The 18,431-nt window shown below is 45.0% G+C and overlaps 1 protein-coding gene across 3 annotated transcripts in view; it reads right to left on the bottom strand.

The window, feature by feature from the left end:
- BRCA1 (BRCA1 DNA repair associated) overlaps positions 1-18,431 on the bottom strand; it is a 560,494-nt gene that overhangs the window by 350,111 nt on the left and 191,952 nt on the right. For 2 of the 3 annotated variants that reach the window (XM_069634199.1, XM_069634201.1), the window contains exon 7: positions 16,255-16,363. In XM_069634199.1, the coding sequence (XP_069490300.1) occupies positions 16,255-16,363 (109 nt within the window). The remainder of the gene's footprint in view (positions 1-16,254; positions 16,364-18,431) is intronic. The other variant, XM_069634200.1, reaches the window with a different exon arrangement.

Raw genomic sequence — 18,431 nt, forward strand, 5'->3', positions numbered from 1 at the left:
ACAACTGCCATCTGTGAGGCCCAGTAATATACTTGCAGGTGTGGGAGTCCAATGCTCGCCTCCCAAATGGATCGTTGTAGGGTGCTTAGGGTTATGCGTGGGTGTCCATCTCCCTATAGTAGCTTCCAGAGTATCTTATCAATTTTGCAGAATTCTATCACCGGGATGTGTAGTGGTGCATTTTGTAGTATGTATAAAAAGCGCGGGAGAGCTAGCATTTTGAACAATGCTGCTCGCCCCAATAAGGTGAGGGGTAGCGCTATCCAGTGTCCACATCATTTGCAAACCTCTCTACGATCGGACATACGTTTTTTGGCACATAGTCCCACAGGTTGGGTGTAACTAGTACGCCGAGATAGCCAAACTGCCCCGCTTCCACCCTGTACGGGCAGTTGTCTGGAATCGGGTTGTTTGTCCATTTAATCGGAAATAGTATCGATTTGGCCAAGTTTACCCTCAGCCCACTAAACAGCCCATATCTCTGCAGCAGCCGGGTGACGACAGAACAGGATTCCTTCGGGTTACTAAGGTAGATCAGTAAATCGTCGGCATACAGGGAGACCATCTTCCCAGTCATGGGCCCAACGAAATCCCATCCATGACCGTGTGTTCCTCAGCAGCACCGTTAGGGGTTTGATCACTAGATAGAACAGCATTGCCGACAGCTGGCAGCCTTGCCTTGTCCCTTTACCCAGTTTAATGGTGCGTGATGACCATCCATTCACTTTGACCACCGCCATCGGGGAGTTATATAGAAGTTTCACCCATTCTATAAAGCGGTCCCCAAAGCCCATTCTGCTCATTATCCACAAGGCCTCGCAATAGACCGAGTCAAAGACCTTCTCAAACTCGATTGCAAAAAGCGCAAGTGATTCCTGTATCATTTGTGCTCTTTCGATGGCCGAGTGAAGCCTATGGATGTTCATTTGTGTGGACCTTCTGGGCATAAAGCCACATTGATCAGGGTGAATTAGAGCCGTTATTACCTTTTGCAGTCTATTTGCAAGAATTTTGCCTAGGATTTTGACCTCACCGTTTATGAGGGAGATTGGCCTGTAGGAACTACACCTATCTGGGGTTTCCCCTCTTTGGGGATTACTACTATACTAGCTTTTCACAGGTCCGGGGAAAGGATTCGTAGTTCTTTGGAGTGCAGGAACATATTGAGCATATGTGTAGCCACCTTCCAGCTCCCCATTTTCTTCCATGTTTCTACTGGGAACCCATTCGGCCCCAGGGTTTTCACATTTTGGAGTTGTGATAGGGCGTCAATAGTTCTTCCTTTGTAATCTCCTGTTCTAGGCTTATTTTCTGTGTGTCTTGTAAGGACGGTAGAGTGATCTCATCTAATATGGTGGTATCTATGGGACCTGTGGGGGCACCATACAATGTTTCATAGTAGGTGGCAAAGCTTTCTGCAATTTCTTGATCAGGCCTGCCCTGCATTTTCAGTGGTTATGTATCTAACCTGCTGATGTCCCTCATCCCTCTTCTCCAGCCATGCTAGCAGCTTGCCAGCTTTGTCACCCGTCTTATATAGCCTGACGCGCATCGCGTTATGTGCTTGTTTGGCGCAGTTCAGTGCTGTTTTGTAGCTTTTTCTGTGCCAGAATCAGGGTCCTATTCTTCTCTGGTGAGTTTGTGTTCGTCTAAAGTGTTTCGGCCCGCCTAACATCAGTTTCAGCTTCTTCCACTTCTTTCCTATGTGTTTTCTTGTGTGCCGTTGTCCACCCAATTATCTTGCCTCTGAGAAATGCCTTATAGGCCTCCCACAATATTACAGTGTTGTCTATTGTGCCCTGGTTCAAGTCAAAGTATAGTGATGTGGCCGTTTGGCGTTTCTCCTCTAATTCGGGGAAGCCCAGATAGTAACTGTTTAGTCGCCAGGATGGTGTTGGGCGGGGTTTTTGTGTTTCAATGGCTATCAGAAGTGGGGAGTGGTCCGAGATGCCCGGGGGAGTAGGGTCGCCTCCGTCACTTTATGTACATCTGTTGCAGAGAGGAAGAAATAGTCTAGCCTAGAGAGTGATGCGTGTGCCCCAGAGTGGAACGAGTATTCGCACTCTGTAGGGTGCAGGTCGCGCCACACATCTTTCAACCCTAGTGCAGATGTGAAGGCAGCTAGTTTAGTAGGTATGGCAGGGTTTCTCCCTCTAAGGTGTGTGCGGTCCGTTTCCACATTCATGACCTTATTGAAACCCCTCCTCCCCTATTATTCAGTTGTCTGCTGTATTTCCTGCTATTATGGGTGTGATATCCTCCAGTAGGGTGGAAATAAGTGTCGGGGAAGAGTAGATCGCTAGAATGGCAAAGGTCTGGTTCCATAATGTGCCGTAAATATACACGCATCTCCCCCCCTGCGTCTTGGGTTATTTTAGTGATCTGCAAGGGAGCTTGCTTGTGTATCAATGTTAGCACTCTTCTTGCTCCCATGAAGAACCCTCCGTGTACCGCTGTGCGGTAATTTGTGCGCTTAAAAAGGTGGAATGTGGGTTTCTGTTAGGAGCGCTATGTCTGGACTGTATCTGTTCAGTGCTTGCTTCACCAATCCCCTTTTGATGCTGTTGCCCAGTCCGTTTACGTTCCACGTTAGGAGCCGTAGTTTTTTAGTGTTGGGCCCTACTTGTGCCGTTGTGTGATTTGTTGGTTTTTATGTCTTCCATGTCCCTCCCACAGCAAGGGGTGTTCCTTTTTCCTTGGACGTTGAGAAGTGGTGCAGCTAATTGACCTGTGCTTTCCAAAACAACAACATCCCCTACCTTTCCCTCCCCATACTCCATCCCAAACTGAAGCATCTGTCGCCCTGGTATTTAACCTTTAATAACAAACTAGTTTCCTACATTCCAAATAGTTGGACCTGCCAACCCAGGCCCTTACAACCAGTAGGTAGAAAAGTTATCTATCCTTGTCTTGTGAGGACAGTAGTGGGGGTCCGCTCTATGTGGGCCGCCAGCCGTATGCAGTTGAGTTCTTTATCAAGTTTAATGGAACTTGCCACTAGGATTTCGGTGGCAGCAGTGCTCATCACGTCAGCTTGTGCTCTTCTCGCCTTTTTGCATCATTCGTTGCCTTCATTCGGCTGTGGTTCCATCGCTTGTTGTGGTCGCTCGGGTGGTGCTCTCTCTGGTCGTGGCCTGTTTCTACCATTGTCTTGTGTTCGATTCGGCCTCCAGTACACCTTCCAGATTTCTTTCGGCCCAACTCCACACTTCCCTGGGGTCAGTAAAGTGTATAGGTGTGCCGCTGTGATATATTTTGAGTTGAGATGGGAACAGCAGTCTGTATTTTATGTTGAGAGCCTGAAGACGTCTTAAGTGGGTCGAAGGATTTTCTCGCTCTCTGAACCTCCCTGGTGAAGTCCGGGAAGAAAGCAATTTTGGAGCCGTTGTATGTTATGGAGCCTTTGGTTCTGGCCATCTGTAGTATGGCGTCCCGATCCCTGTAGTTCAGGAGCTTCGTTATCACTGTCCGCGGGGGAGCTCCAGGAATCAATCTGCCTGCCGGTACACGGTGGGCAAGTTTAATGGAGAAAATTTTGACAAGGTCTTGGAAGCAAATAGGTCAGCCAGCCATTGCTCCAGGAACAGTTCCACACTCGGACCCTCAGTCTTCTCGGGCAATCCAAGGATACGGATATTGTTTCGTCTTGCTCTGCCCTCCTCCTCCTCCACTTGTTCTTCAGGCGTGCCAGCGCCCCGGTCATTTGGTGGTTTATTGTCCTCAAGCAGTCCTCAGTTTCTGATATTCGGCCTTCTGCTTCCCCCGTGCGGGCTGTGAGTTTTTGCAGGTCGTGTCGTAGTAAAGATACCTCTGTGCTTATGCCATCCATTTTCCTTTCCATTGAGGTTCTTGAATTGGTAATTGCATTCATGACATCTTTAATGGATATGTTATCCTCTTCCGTTCCTGGTGCATCGTCGCTTTTGGCCAGTTCTTTTGGGGGGGGGCCTGGGCAGGGTTGGTATAGTGTTCCATTTTGCTCTGCGTCGTCGCGTTCTTTGCCCACTCTTTCCCCTTGATGGCCTATTCAGTGCTGTATTGAGATCGTATTCCTCTATCAGCTGGTGCATACATAGCCGCTTTACGTCGGTAGACAGTGGGCTCAGTAGGTCGGTGGGGCACAGTGCAACTGATGCTATTGTTTTGAGCAAGTGGTGACTAAACAGGCTGTACTCCAGGGTATTTTATTGTGCCTCTATGGCTAGTTTGATTGGCGTGGGTTTCTGGGTAGTGCCGCTGGCGGGCTTCCGTCCTTAGAGTTTTAGGGGTGACGGATGCATATACTGCAGGGTTGAAGCTGCTTTTTATCATTTGTTCAGTTCAGTAGGTCAACCCCCCTGTTTTCCTTGTGCTTAGGCGGCAAGGCCAATTCAGAGGTCTCCAGTAGTGGTTCCTTCCCGGGACAATTGCCGGTAGAGTACTGCGCGCACTCTGAGCGGTTGGTGTCTCCACTATATTCGCCTCCCCTCCGATCAGTGTGTCAGTTAATTATTAGGCGGCCCCACCTCTTGGTCGATTACTACTTTAGGCCCACAAGCAGTTCCAGTTAGTTGCCACCCTTTTACCACTGTCTGATATGGCGGCCCGGGGGCACACTGGGTACTTGGATTTCTTCTGGGAGGCTCGGTGTGTTGTGTTTTGGGTGGCCAGCTCCCTTTCACCCGCTCACGCTCTCTTTGCAGGTAGAATTCCAGTTCCAGGGTTCCACAGTATGTGGCTGAGATCCGTGGCTCTGAAGCGTTCTGTTCTGTGCTTTCGGTGGCTCTGCTCCGCTCCTGTCGGGAGCGCCGTTTGCCTGGCCGCTGCACTCGATCAGTCGGAGCCCGAGCTCCTTCTGGCAGGGCTCAACAGTCCCTTCGGGTCGCAGGATTCACTGTCTGCTTTAAAGCCCTTGGGTCACTGCAGTATTTTGATCGGCCTCAGGGATTCCAGGTACAGCCGGCTCTTGGGTACTGAATTGGGGGGCGGGGGGCGGTTGCCTAATCCCCGCTGTGTGCGGAGTTGTATTGGCCGCGGGACCTCTTCAGTGTTCGCAAGCCGAGTTGATCCGCTTCTGGGCAGGGCGGGCAGGGGATGGCCGCGCTCGCTCGCTCACCTTCTCTGCTGTGTGAGGTGGGAGACAGTATTTGTTCTTCCCTCCGCCGCCCCACCGCCAGACCGGTTGCTTCTTCCTTTTGGGCTGCCCTCTTTGCGGGGTCGCCGCTGCATAATGCACTCTCATTCTACCTTGCGGCGCCGGCAGCCATCTGAACGCAGTCCACCGCCTCTGACTTCTGATGGCCGTATCTTCAGAACTGTGCACCGGTTCCGACCAGCTGTGTCTCGATCTGGTGCGGCGCTGCTTCGCCAGTTGCCGACGCGCTTCCCTTGTATTCTCAAGCTTAATCAGGATAATTGCAGGATTAGGCTGGCGGCCAGGAGTGACGAAGGATCACGTCCTCATTGTTCGCCCGCTGACCACGCCCCCTCTATGTCCATAACTGATCTTTTTACCAAAGGACTAGATCTTAAGATAAATCCTAAGTATTTAATTTCGTTCACCACATGGAGGGTCTGAGAGTCTAAAACCCAGCCAAATCTGTCTTTCATCTTCCTTTTCGAATGGTTAGAGGTCATAATAAAAGTCTTCTATAAATGAATGACCACATCATTTGCCAAAGGCTGTAATCAGTTGCTGTAAGCCCACTGCTGTATGATATACCAATACTACATCATCCACATAGGCCAGACCATTCACCTTTGTTGAACCCAATGAAGGGGCTATCAAGGCATGGGTCTGAGTGAATCCCATAGGTCCACCAGGAAGAGGTTAATAAGACAGGGGGATACTATGCATCCCTGTCCAAGTCCTTGTGCCGTTGTTATAGTGTGGGACAAATGTCCCTCCAAATCCAATTTCACTTGAAATAGATGTTCTCTTATGAAGATAGATTAAGATCGATGGCAAACCTTCGGGGATTCCCAAATGTTTTAGCTTCCCCCATAATGTGCCCCTATTTATAGTGTTGAAAGACCTCGACAGGTCAATCCACACTCCATAAACTGAAAGATCGGACTTCCAACCCAGATTCAGTGTGTTCAAAATCAGGCCATTCAGAGTGGCTGAAAGGCCTTTACGGAAGCAGTTTGGAATTTGGCAATATTTGCCCCTTCTGCCCAGTCTTTCAGATCTTTTATGACTAATCTCATGAAGATTTTACTCTCAACGTCCATCAGGGCGATTGGACGATAATTAAATGGATCTAACCTGTCCCCCTTTTTATGGATTGGGATCGGAATGGGCCGATTCCAAGTTAGAGAGCATTTCTTCATTGCCGTGATATTTTTGAATAGGTTAAAGAGGATAGAGGTCCATTATTTCACTGAAGATTTCATTATTTCATTAGTGAGGCTATTTGGGCCTGTAGTGCTTGACCTAGATGAGGTAAATATAAGGGCCTCCATCCTCCCTTCATCGAATAGAATGTCCCATTTGGCATTCGGCCTTACTACACAATCCATGGGTTGCATTTCCTCATAAATAACCCTAAAATAGGTTCTCCACTCCTGTTCAGGGATGACAGACTGAACCTAGACTTGGGCTTGCGTATGCGGATGAACTAGGCTCCAAAAGTTCTTTGAATTGGATTCCAAAGCTGCCTTCAGCATGGTTGAGCCATCCAAGCAGTTTCTCTCCGTTTTTTTGTTTAGACCCGAGTCGATAGCTTTTAGACCGATCTTACTTCCTCTGCTTAAAGACCTCTATACTAAGGTCTTCGTGGACCAAGAGGCACATTTTTCTTCTCAATTCCCCTCTTTCGATCAGAAGTTTCCTGATCGAAACCGTGTGGATGGTTCTTACTCAATTGGGACATCTTGACAGTTGGATTGTCCAATTTCCAGATAAAATCTAGGAAGCCTTTTGGGTTCATCAGTTCACTAGGGACCTGCCCATACTCTATATCCAATAAATTGGCCAGTTTCCGATTCAAAACCCCACCACCATTCTTGAATCTAATGAAACTATTCCCTGCATTATTAGGAGGAGAGTCTCTGTATAGAGAGTTTCATCCTTCCCTGCTGATCACGCTTGCCCCGGTCCTTAATCAGCATGCTATTACATCTAGTGAAAAGATATGGGGAGAGTACCAAATAGTCCATTATGGAGCTCGAGGTCCCACTCCTCCATGTTTTAGCCGCCGGGATATCTCCAGCAACAGTGACATTCGCAATGCATAGATTTCAATCTTTGAAATGGATTCCTTATCTTACAATGTACATCAGATTACATTTAACAAGGTACATGAGAGAACACTAAAAAGGGGACAAGCAATGAAAAAAGAAAAGTATTTAAGTTGTGAACAAAAAAAAAAACATCAGAAGATATACATTTAGAGATTAGTTGGAAATTTCAAAATTCTCATAATTGGTAATCGCATACCAGTTCTCCATTGCATTTAACTCATTATGTTCCCAATCCATAATTACGTTTGCTCTAGTGCCCTAACCTAATGCAAGTGCTCCTTTATTTTCTGAAATTGTTGTCCTAAGACTGGGAGGAGAGGTTACTGCCTTTATGAAAAGAGTAAATTCCTATTGCTTGTAACTATTTCCACTATTAAACAATACACGTTGCCTAATGAGAATCCTTAATCGCTCAAAGCTCATTAATATAGCTATTGTGTGGGAGCAATCCTTTTGAACAAGTTATGACACTGCATTTTGGTTTCCTAAAAGACCAATCTCATTTTATAACCATAACTAATTTGCTCAATTGCATAACTTCTTCCCAATAGTTTGTCATTTTTCCCCTGCTTATGTAAACCTGCTCTACTCTTAGCTTCTACAATTATTTCTACATAACCAACACATATTAAGGCCATTGTTATCCTCAGCCTTTGGGATGCCGGGTACCATACTTGGATAGAGTGGTGTGAATGTTAGCAGCTGCCACACCTGAACTGAGTTGTGGACACAGGCATGCGCCGGACCTGGATGGAGCTGTGGATGATGGCAGATGCAGCGCCTGTTAGTAGCCTCAAGTGTTGGCATGTTCCACGCTTCAAAGGGGCTGTGAGCGATAGTCTGCGTGAGCAGCTGGATAAGAATGTCAATGCCGACCATTGCTACATCTGGATGGAGTAGCGTTGGTTGACCCGATGCCGCATATGGACTTGATTGGGAATGCCATCAGGGCCAGATTTGGACAGACTCACGAACGCTTGCTCGCCCCGCATACAGACAGGTTTGGCCGAGGTGGGCAGTGGCCAAACTTGGACACGGTTATGAGCGTGGGTGGGCGCCATGTGTGGAAGGAACTGTGGGTGTCGGCCGGTGCCGGATCTAGATTGAGTGGCAGAGATGTTTGCACGCCCCACCTGGAGGGAATATGGAAGTTTAGCACTCTGCTTCCAGGCAGCAATGCCAATTAACCAATCCACTAACAATTTCACCCCTCTGCATACACCTCTCAAACTCTAACCAAACACAGCCACAACCTATAGCACAACAAACCGCACACACTTCACTACAACAACAAACCACAGACTCGCACACCAGCACATGACTACCGACCAGAAACACCCCAAACCCAGCGAAAAGTGCTAACCGGGTTGAGGCTGCCAAAGGCACATCACTGCTCTCGTGCACTTTTCCGCTTATTCCAACTAACTCGCCACCCCCCTCAGAGCCGCCAGAGCACCAGGGGACCACTCCGGTGCTGATAGTGCGCGGTACAAATATCCTTTAACATGCCTACCTAGACCTTTTAAAAAGGCATGGTGTACCTAAGTGAAGACTTGGTGAACTTTGTCCCAGCATACTTGGGACAGAACTATATATCTTGAGCCACTCACGCAGACTATCCATATTATGATCGGATACCATCTGTGAGTGGGTATAGCCCTCTTATTTTTTATGCCATTAGTTTATTACAAACCATTTTCAGCATCTCAGTTATTATTCCAATCATAAAATATACATCGAAATATACATAAAATCCTTTAAAAAAACAATTTCAATTCATTGTAATACATACATTACATTTGATTCCTTTCAATTCATTCTTATTCCTACATTTGAATACACATTTTGACTCACTAATTCATCTAGAAATGTCACCAAGAAGATAATCAAGGAGGTAGACCATCTTTCCATAAACTTATCCCACAACCATTCATCTACTTCATGAAGCGATTCCACTAAATACTTTTCGAACCGCATTATTAAATTGCGGGACGTGCAGCTTATTACCAAAAGTTTCACGGTCTCCATAACTTCCTTATATTTGCATAACCAACAAGTTGGGGGTGGGGAGGGCGGGATCGGGTTATGCCGCTATTCTGAATATGGTCCAAACAGGTCAGATAGGTGCAGGTTAAAAAGGCAGGGTGCCAAAAAGCAACCTTGTCTTAATCCTCTGTAAGTAGTTACTGCAGAACCTAGCTTCCCATAACTGTCAAGACTAATCTGTACACTGGTGTTCCTATGTAGTAGCATGAAGATTCTTAGCAGATCATTAGTAAGGCCCCACCCATACAGTTTGTGCCAGAGAATATTACGTCTATCATATTGAAAGTGCTAGCTAGATCCACGCTTGCTATATACAATGACAAAGAACCGTTCATTGTTGCGCATCTTTTCAGCATTTGTAACAAACCCATTATGAGTAGTACCTTAATTTTCCCTGAATCCCGTTTGGTATTTAGAGGGCATATTGGACCTATTCACCCACATTTAAAATTTCTTCTAAAATCAGACCTGCAAATAACTTTGAAATAGAGTCCATCATTGTTATTGTCCTATAGTTTCAAGGGGATCTTACGTCTCCTTTTTTAAATATCAGTAAAATATACGCCCCAAGCCAAGATTCTGGTAACGTGCCCCTTTTTAATACAGCCTTAAACATATAGTAGAACACTTTGGCCCATAAACAAACATCCAGTTTAAAAATTTTATTTGGTATTGTATATGGTCCTGCTACACGGGACCCCTTAGATTTTTGTATTAGTAATTGTATACCGTCATCCCTAAAGTTTCCTTCTCACGTTTCGATCATGCTCTGAAAATTTACATCTGCATGAATCCAATGAGAATAACTGCCATTATATACTCATTGCATACACTTCCCGGTACCACGTTATCCATTACCTCCTATTAGTAACCTCAATCTTATTAATGGCCCTCCAAACATTGTGGCATTATATATACTTCCATATATGAGCATGCCTTGGACTTCCATATCATCTAGTCTATCAAGGCAAAGTTTTAGCCAATCTATATTGTATTCATTTGTTTACAGTCCTTATTGTTACACCATTTTACACGTAATTTTTAATAAATTATGGTTTAACTCGATTTCTGAACGGTTTGCCTGCTAATCAGAGCCACCTTTATAAAACTCCATACCAACATTAAAGTGCATATAGCCTATTGGTTTTCTGTCGTGATGTCTCCACAACAGACATGTGCGACCGTGCCCAGAAGCTGCTTTGTTGATCCACCCTAAGCATGGCTAACACTTACATCGCAATGCACAAAACCCAACCCCTCGGTATAGGTGCTTCAAAATCAGTCCTGATAGGGTGCTGATCTCTGGAGTTCTTCTGAAGTCAGCAGACATGGGAAAGGCTGGAGTTAGAATAGCCCAGGAAAGGTGTTCACAATCTTTGTTTCTGCAAAGTGCCCCTACACTTCCTGCAGACAAACCACTCTGGGTATGATGTCAGAATCCAAAGGACACTTGTTACAGCAGCCTGGATTGAACCCCTGACAGACTTACTTTGAACCAATCCCCTGTAGCATTTTGCCTTTATAGGGGGATGGAAACTTTTAGTTGATTTATCTTTGGACTCTTGGATGAAGGATTTGCAGGAATTCTGTTGGTAATACAGTCCATTCCAAAGTACTCTGCCACACAGGTTAAGGCACAGAGCTCCAAGGAAGAGGAGAGGTTTTCCCTCAAACCATCCCCCAGGGAACATTGGGGGGGGGGGGGGGTGATACTGCTGTGGACCAAGAGCACCACTTGGCTTCCTCTGCAATGGACCGCCAGCTTGCCGCTGTGAAAGTCAAAGGCTAGTCGCATCTAGAGGGCCGACTCGACTCAAAAGCATAGTCTCAACCAGACACAACCTACTGGAAGCCACTGACTCGCCCCACCTAAAACATCAACTCTACCAAGTGGATTCAAATCACCCTGCTAAACCCTTGTAACAAATGAGTGCCAGCACAAAAAGCAAGATTTGGAGTGGGGTGATAGATCCAGACAAATCTCAGGAGTGGGGCACCAGCTTAATATGGGTCTGTCCCACAGCAAGAAGTAGGTAGCCCCCAAACAAGTTTAGGTCTTGAGTCAGGGTGAGCCCTAGACATGGGCAGTTTGCGCAGAGGCCAAGGCCCTTGTGCAGAAAAGGAGCAAGTAGGCAGCAGCTGCTCGTGCAGAACGTCTTTGCAGTCTTCTACAGAGGAACATGAAAGTGATGGCTGGAAGGCTGAATGAATCCTATCCTCCGACACTAATCTGTACACCCCTACAGGACACTGTATTTAAGCCTGCCATGACATTACAGAAAGTAAAAGACTGTATTCAAATGAGGCTGGGCCCCACCGCAAAAGTGGGAGTTCAGCTCAACTGCTAGGTCACATTCCTTCTATATAGCACCACAAGCAACCCGGTTTATAGTGATATCGAAAAAATAATACCGAAAACCAAAAATGTAAAAAAAAACGTTGAATGTGAATATATTGAAATTACATACATACCATGGGCAAAGTCATTTATTCGAGAAAAAAAAAGTGAAAACAATTCAAAAACGCAATGCTAAAATATCAATGTAAAATGTCCAAAACAGTAACGGTGTTATGGGAGGGGGTTTCCCCCCCCCCCCAACCCTCCCACGGACCCGTCTCACCCTCCACGATAAATGGGTATATATTACACATTATGAATGACGAAAAACAGTAAAACAGTTTGAACAAGAAGACAGACAACTACTTAGACTCAATTACATATAATTTAAAATGTTAAAATGCACAGATTGAAGAATCCACAATCCTCCATGGAAAATCCAACGTGCCCAACGATGCCAATCCAACGTGCCCAACGATTCCAAAATGAAAAACAAAATCCATATTCCAATCCATGCTCAAAAAATGAAATCCAGTAAAGAAAAATCAAAATCCACATCCCAATCCACGGACGAAAAGTGAAATCCAGCGAAAAAAAAGAGTCAAAATCCATGCTCGAAAAGTAAAATCCAGACAAGAAAAAACTAAATCCATATCCCAATCCACGGACGAAAAGCAAGAACTAGCGAAAAAAAGGTCAAAATCCATATTCCAATCCATGATCCAAAGGAAAAATCCATATGAAAAAAAAACAATCCATCAGGTCCAGGAATTCCACGAAAAAAACACCCAAAAACAAAAAATCCAAGAACCCACAGCGAGGACACCCGACCGGAACGAAAGCGCTTAAGAAATGGACTTTAAAAATGGCACTTACGTCGACATAACGCCATCGCACAGTTAACAAAGGGGAGTCTGGGAATCTCTCTACCAGCACGAACACAACCCAATGACCTGTTCTTGGGTGAGTAACCCCTGGGAGAGGCTCTACCAAGTCTTTAGCTCACTGTCCTTTTCACAGAGAAGAAATTTCCCCGCATATCAGCCGTTCAGAGGAGAATTGCCTAGCATTTCGGCGCTGGTCTGCCCCGGGGCAGGACAAAGGCTGATATGCGGGGAAATTTCTTCTCTGTGAAAAGGACAGTGAGCTAAAGACTTGGTAGAGTCTCTCCCAGAGGTTATTCACCCAAGAACAGGTCATTGGGCTGTGTTCGTGCTGGTAGAGAGATTCCCAGACCCCCCTTTGTTTGCATACATTAACTTTGGGTTTCACCCTAAGTTAACAGGGCAATCCAGACGTGGACCCCTTGCTCACTGTTCTTAGAGAGGCAACAGTTTCACCTCACTGATGATGCCCAACAAGGCTGAAACACGTGTATGGGGTTACTGATGGTACTCTTGTTCAGAGGAGAATTGCCTAGCATTTCGGCGCTGGACTGCCCCTGGGAAGGACAAAGGCTGATATGCGGGGAAATTTCTTCTCTGTGAAAAGGACAGTGAGCTAAAGACTTGGTAGAGTCTCTCCCAGGGGTTATTCACCCAAGAACAGGTCATTGGGCTGTGTTTGTGCTGGTAGAGAGATTTCCAGACCCCCCCCTTTGTTTGTATATCGTATAGTTACGTCATGAACTTAATAACAATAATACATACATTGCAATTTGTTATACAATGGCACCATCTACTGGTGAAAATAAATATAAATTAATCCAAGTTACAACTCACAAATACTAATATTATTTAATAAAATGTTTATTTAATAAAATGTTATAGCTACAAATGTTATTTAATACCTTGTATGTAGAATTATTTCGAAAAAATTCGATTGTTTACTCGACATTAATATTTTAGAAATAATATTTGACATTTTGACTTTCGAAATTATTACATTTGAACATTTTACTGGATACCAAGCAACCCCATACATGATTTCTGCATCATTAGGAATAGGCTATGAGGTGCAGCTTTGGGCTCCAGGTATGGCAAGCTTGGGACCCATGTCTAGGCACACCCATCTGACTTGGGTTGACTAGCAAAATAGAAGAGTGCTGGCTGAAAATTTTTTAATGAGTCATTACCTCTGGCCACTTCCCTCCACAACGCTAGCTTGCCTTCCCCCCAGCCCCTATCTGTTTCCCTGAGAGCACCTACTGTCCTACTCACTGCCTTTCCGTCCCGCCAAGGCCATGGAACAACTATTAAATGTGCTTCTGAAATAAACAAGATTGACATTGAAGAGCCTTGTGGGAGGGAGGTGTGGGAGTAGTCAATGTGTCTCCCAATTGAGTGTGATAAGAACTGCAATGGTACCATTACATACAAAAGCCCAACAGATCCAATTAGCTACTGAAACGTGGGCCATTTCTCAAGACAATGAAATGAGTTGTTGTAAAACGTTTTAACCCACGATCTATTTCAAGGAGCATGCTTGTTGCAATACCTTTTTTAATAGAACTTCAAATGTAAATACTAACAATCTACATGCTGTGCCAAAAAATGACTGCAATCGGGTAATCCTATCACACTGGTTATTTTGAGGGGTGTCCAATTCTTAGAAAGAAAATCTCAGCAGATTGTTTTAAGGCGGATTACTTGACCCACTCTGACTTGAAAAATACAACTGCAACCGTGCTGTGGCTGCGTGCTTTGTCACTTAGTTTAATGTGTGCAAGGCACACATCGAGGGCACACGTGGGTAAAGGGCGTTCGCCCTCTTTTTGCAGAAGGCGGACGAACCCCTTCCCCCTGGAGTGTTTTTAATGATAAAAAAAAAAATCAAAGACCCAATTGATAGAAATCGCAGCCTGGATTCAAATCCAGGTAACAAACATCAAGGCTGCACTGCAGTGGGGACAGCAACTTCGCTACAAGGCAATACGCATCTCAAAAGGCTGTTTTAAAATCGCTTATAATCCCTTTCTGATTTTCAAGACATGTTTTCACAGACATAAAAGGTGTGCGCTTTTTTACTTCGCCAGCAATGTTTAAGGAAACCCTGTTCTCTTGGCACATGCATAATCTTCCTGTGCGCTTTGAGTTGGGGAAGATATCCTAAAGTGAAATATGCACATGTATTTCAATTTACTTTAGCTTACCATGAGTCACTGCCCACTGCATACTTCAGAGTCCGCCCACTTTTAGAACTCAAGCCCTGGTGTTGTGTACCATACACGTCAATTCTATGAAACAGTATTTTTTAACAAAGGGAAACTGGGTGTAGAACCGTATTAAAATGGCGCTGGGTTTGAACCAAATGTAAGGAGTGTAGGGTTAAGTCCCCGTTGTCAAATGATGAGTATTGACAACATGCATTTTTTGGGAAAATTCCAGCAAACGCCTGTTTCGACCCTCCTGAGCCTTTCTCAAGGCTGTGTACACAATTATGGATTTAAAAAAAAAAAAAGAAACAAACATTTGTCACAGTGACATCACCCAATTGTGGGAGTTCAATGTAAAATATTAAAGAAGTGGAGTTTCTGTCAATAGTCTGTGACAAAAAATAGGATTGCTTAGATGATTCGGGAGAAATGATGATGTCCCAATAAGTGATATTGGGGCATCCATTCTCCTGAATAATCTAAGCAATCTTAGACCCATGAGGGTCGAACACGTATTGGCTGGAATTTTCAATAACATACCAGTTATGAACACTTCTAGTACCTAGGGTTCATAATTAGACAACGGGGATTAAACCCCAACCTTTTTACATTTCTTTCAAACCCAGTGTCATTGAGAATAAGGTTGTACACCCAGATTCATTTTGATAAATCCAGGGACGGACGGGCACCATCTCCTTGAACCCAGTCACAGTAGCAGGGTACCTAGACTAGTACTACCTTTGATCTGCGCAATGGTCAGAACATTCTAGTACCTCACTCCTTTCCAGTATTTCTTAACACTTCAAAGACAAACAATGAGTATCTGAACCCTGTCCCTGATGTTTATCAGCTCTGGTTTGTACAAACACAGACACCACCATTTAACTTGTGCGAGATGCTGGGCAACTCGTGCGATCTCACTGTGCCCCAACTGCCAAAATCCGGCTGCCTTTTATATTTATCATTTTAATAGTGTACACTATTGAAAAAAAAAGATATCAGTCATGGATAAATAGACAGTACTGTGGCTCCACACAATGATGCCGATTGTTCATAAATTGCACATCAAAGACATTTGACTCTTGGGTTACTCTTGGCAATGTAATTTCCTAATATGCCCTCAGGTAGAAGACCGATATCACTTTCTATAATACCAATTCATGAGATATCCACACATATGCAAATTAAGGGTCCTCCAACCCCAGGATCTGGCAAATTCTAGGACCAGCTCCCAGTCTTTGTGGCCAGCTGGTTCAGGAAGCCTTTGAACAGTAACCCACCCTCATCTAATCACGTCCTCTAGGGTCGTTCCCTCTAGAACTATAGACCAGGTAATTCTGGTGTTCGGAGATGCTCCCCCCAGCCCATAGCTCTGCAGTGCACGGTTGCTCGCTCGGTTTACTGCGACTAGCACAATGCTGCAGGTTTTTGCCTTTTCATCATGCTACCAGGTCTGAAACCTGTCAGCTGCTGCTACTAAAAGAGTGCAGCATGTTAGCAATGTATTAAACATAGAAAGTTACTGAAAAAATAAATACGCTCAACATCTTACCACTTTTCAAGCGCACTTGCTTCCCAGATGAAAGCTTCTGCCTTTTGCTTCTACGGGGACTTTCTTGAAACAAGTCCTTTTTAAGCTTCACGTTGGAGCTGGTTTCCTGCTAATAAATCGTATTGATATTAAGACGTTAAAAAGAAAAAACACGAGCAGGAAACGTTACCAACCGCATGGTATAGTTACAAAAGGCACTAATCTAAAGTTACAAAAAGCTGGCCCCCGCACACACAGGACCCTGTGCCCCACACAACTGCAATATTTAACTGTAAACATTAGTTATCCAGTCTTCCGTAAATATGAGACATTACAATGCTGAAAGCACTTTTCTAAAATCTCCTAGCTTGCCACTGAGTTGAATTCCAACCCCAACCCCCTTTCTGACACAAACACTTTCTCGCAGACAGTTCACTCTGAGCTGCAACGGACTAACACCAGAGCCTTATACCCGACATGTCCCAACACCATGGACAAGCAAGGTCAGGCAATTACGGATTATTACACACACACACACCTTCCCTACACGGAGCACGAAAGCACACTGGCGACGCAAACCACACGAGAAAACAGCAGTTCCAAGATGGCAGATGGCAGTTTAGTACAAGGAGAAAGACGGCGAGACCAGAGAGAGTCGCAAGGAGGGAAGTACCCGTGACCTCTAAAGATAGTTACTTTCGTGAGCCTTGGAAAGTAAGAAACCAAAGACCAAGAACTAAGGCTGATCGAACCTGCACAGTGTGTGGGAGGTACCTAGGGCGCCCCAGCGTCGACAACCAAGGCGGGGAGGAGCGATTGCCGCCGTGGTACTGTCCTTGGTGCTACGACAAAGTGGCGTCAGAAAAGACAGCACAGCCAGTGAGACTGATGCCAAACCAGTTTGTGTTTTGAACCAAAGCTGCAAGCGGCAACATTGTACAAAGAGAACAGTGTGTGAGGCGTTGGCAAAGAGAAACGCAGATATAATTTTTACTTTAGAATTGAACTTTGGGAGGCCAAGAAAAGATACCATACACAGAGTGGTCTGGCGCCACGTGGGTGCTCATTCGAAAGTCTGATAGGTATCCAACTGATGCCGAGTGGGAGGAAAAGGGATATTAAGATCGAAGTGGTCATCCAATGGGTCAAGCTAAACCCTGTGCACATATAAAACTCTTCGATAGTTTAAAGTACTTCACAATTGGGCCGAGCCTGGTTGAGGCAGACTGAGTGAGTTAAAGGGATCCGAGCCCGGCTGAGGGCGATCCGAGGTAAACCATGAGTCGCCCGAGACAATTATTTGAACTGGTCTTGAAAGGGATCTGAGCTCTGCTGAGGGGGATCCAGGGTGAACATGCAAATTGAATACTGGAAAAAGGGAAGAGAACGTTTGTGTTTTTGTATACCAGGCCCTCTAAGTCAAGAGACTTGCAAGAAGCAAAGAGGCTTGGACACAGGTCTTGAACTGTGAAAATGGAACTGTAGAGTGAACCGCCTTGTCCTGTGCTGAAAACATGAGGGAAGGGAGGCCAACACCAGGAACATCCTGACTTATTTTGTGAATACTTCTTTCTTTTTCAGGATCATCCTCCTACATTATTTGTAAATTAATAGTAAGGATTGGCATTTAGTATAGACCCTTTTATTTTGACAAGACTCCACTAGGACTGCATCATTATTATTTGATGGTCGTAGCTTGCTCCCATCCGTAGATTTAGATAGGTATTTATCTCACCCTTGTGAAAGTTCAATAAACACCCCTGAACTGTGGTCACTTGTGTCTGTCTTACTGTTGATACCATGCCTTCCTTACCGGGCATACCACCACAAGAATGGCTATGAGATTGGAAGTCTGTGCCTCAAATTGCATTAATAATTCTCTTGTTGGATTATTGATGCTTATTTTTGTATCATGATCTTTTAGTCCTAACTTTAAAGGATCCAATCACATCGACTTTCAGAACCTTGCCCCCTGGGTTCTCACAGCAGCTTCAGACCACTTCCCTGTGTTCTTTCAGCAACTTCAAGCAACCAGCCCTTCACAGAGCCTTTGGGTCAGTTTTGTAACTTTCACTTCAACCTTTCCAGGTTCTGTTTTGTCTCAATGCAGCAAATGTTCCTTACATATCCCAGAAAGCAATGTTTGGTAGCACTTGTGTATGTTCACAGGGTGAGCATGCATACCCTCCCAGTGGCGG

This window comes from Ambystoma mexicanum, chromosome 13, assembly GCF_040938575.1.
Source record: "Ambystoma mexicanum isolate Mex_15411 chromosome 13, UKY_AmexF1_1, whole genome shotgun sequence".
Classification (NCBI taxonomy): domain Eukaryota; kingdom Metazoa; phylum Chordata; class Amphibia; order Caudata; family Ambystomatidae; genus Ambystoma; species Ambystoma mexicanum.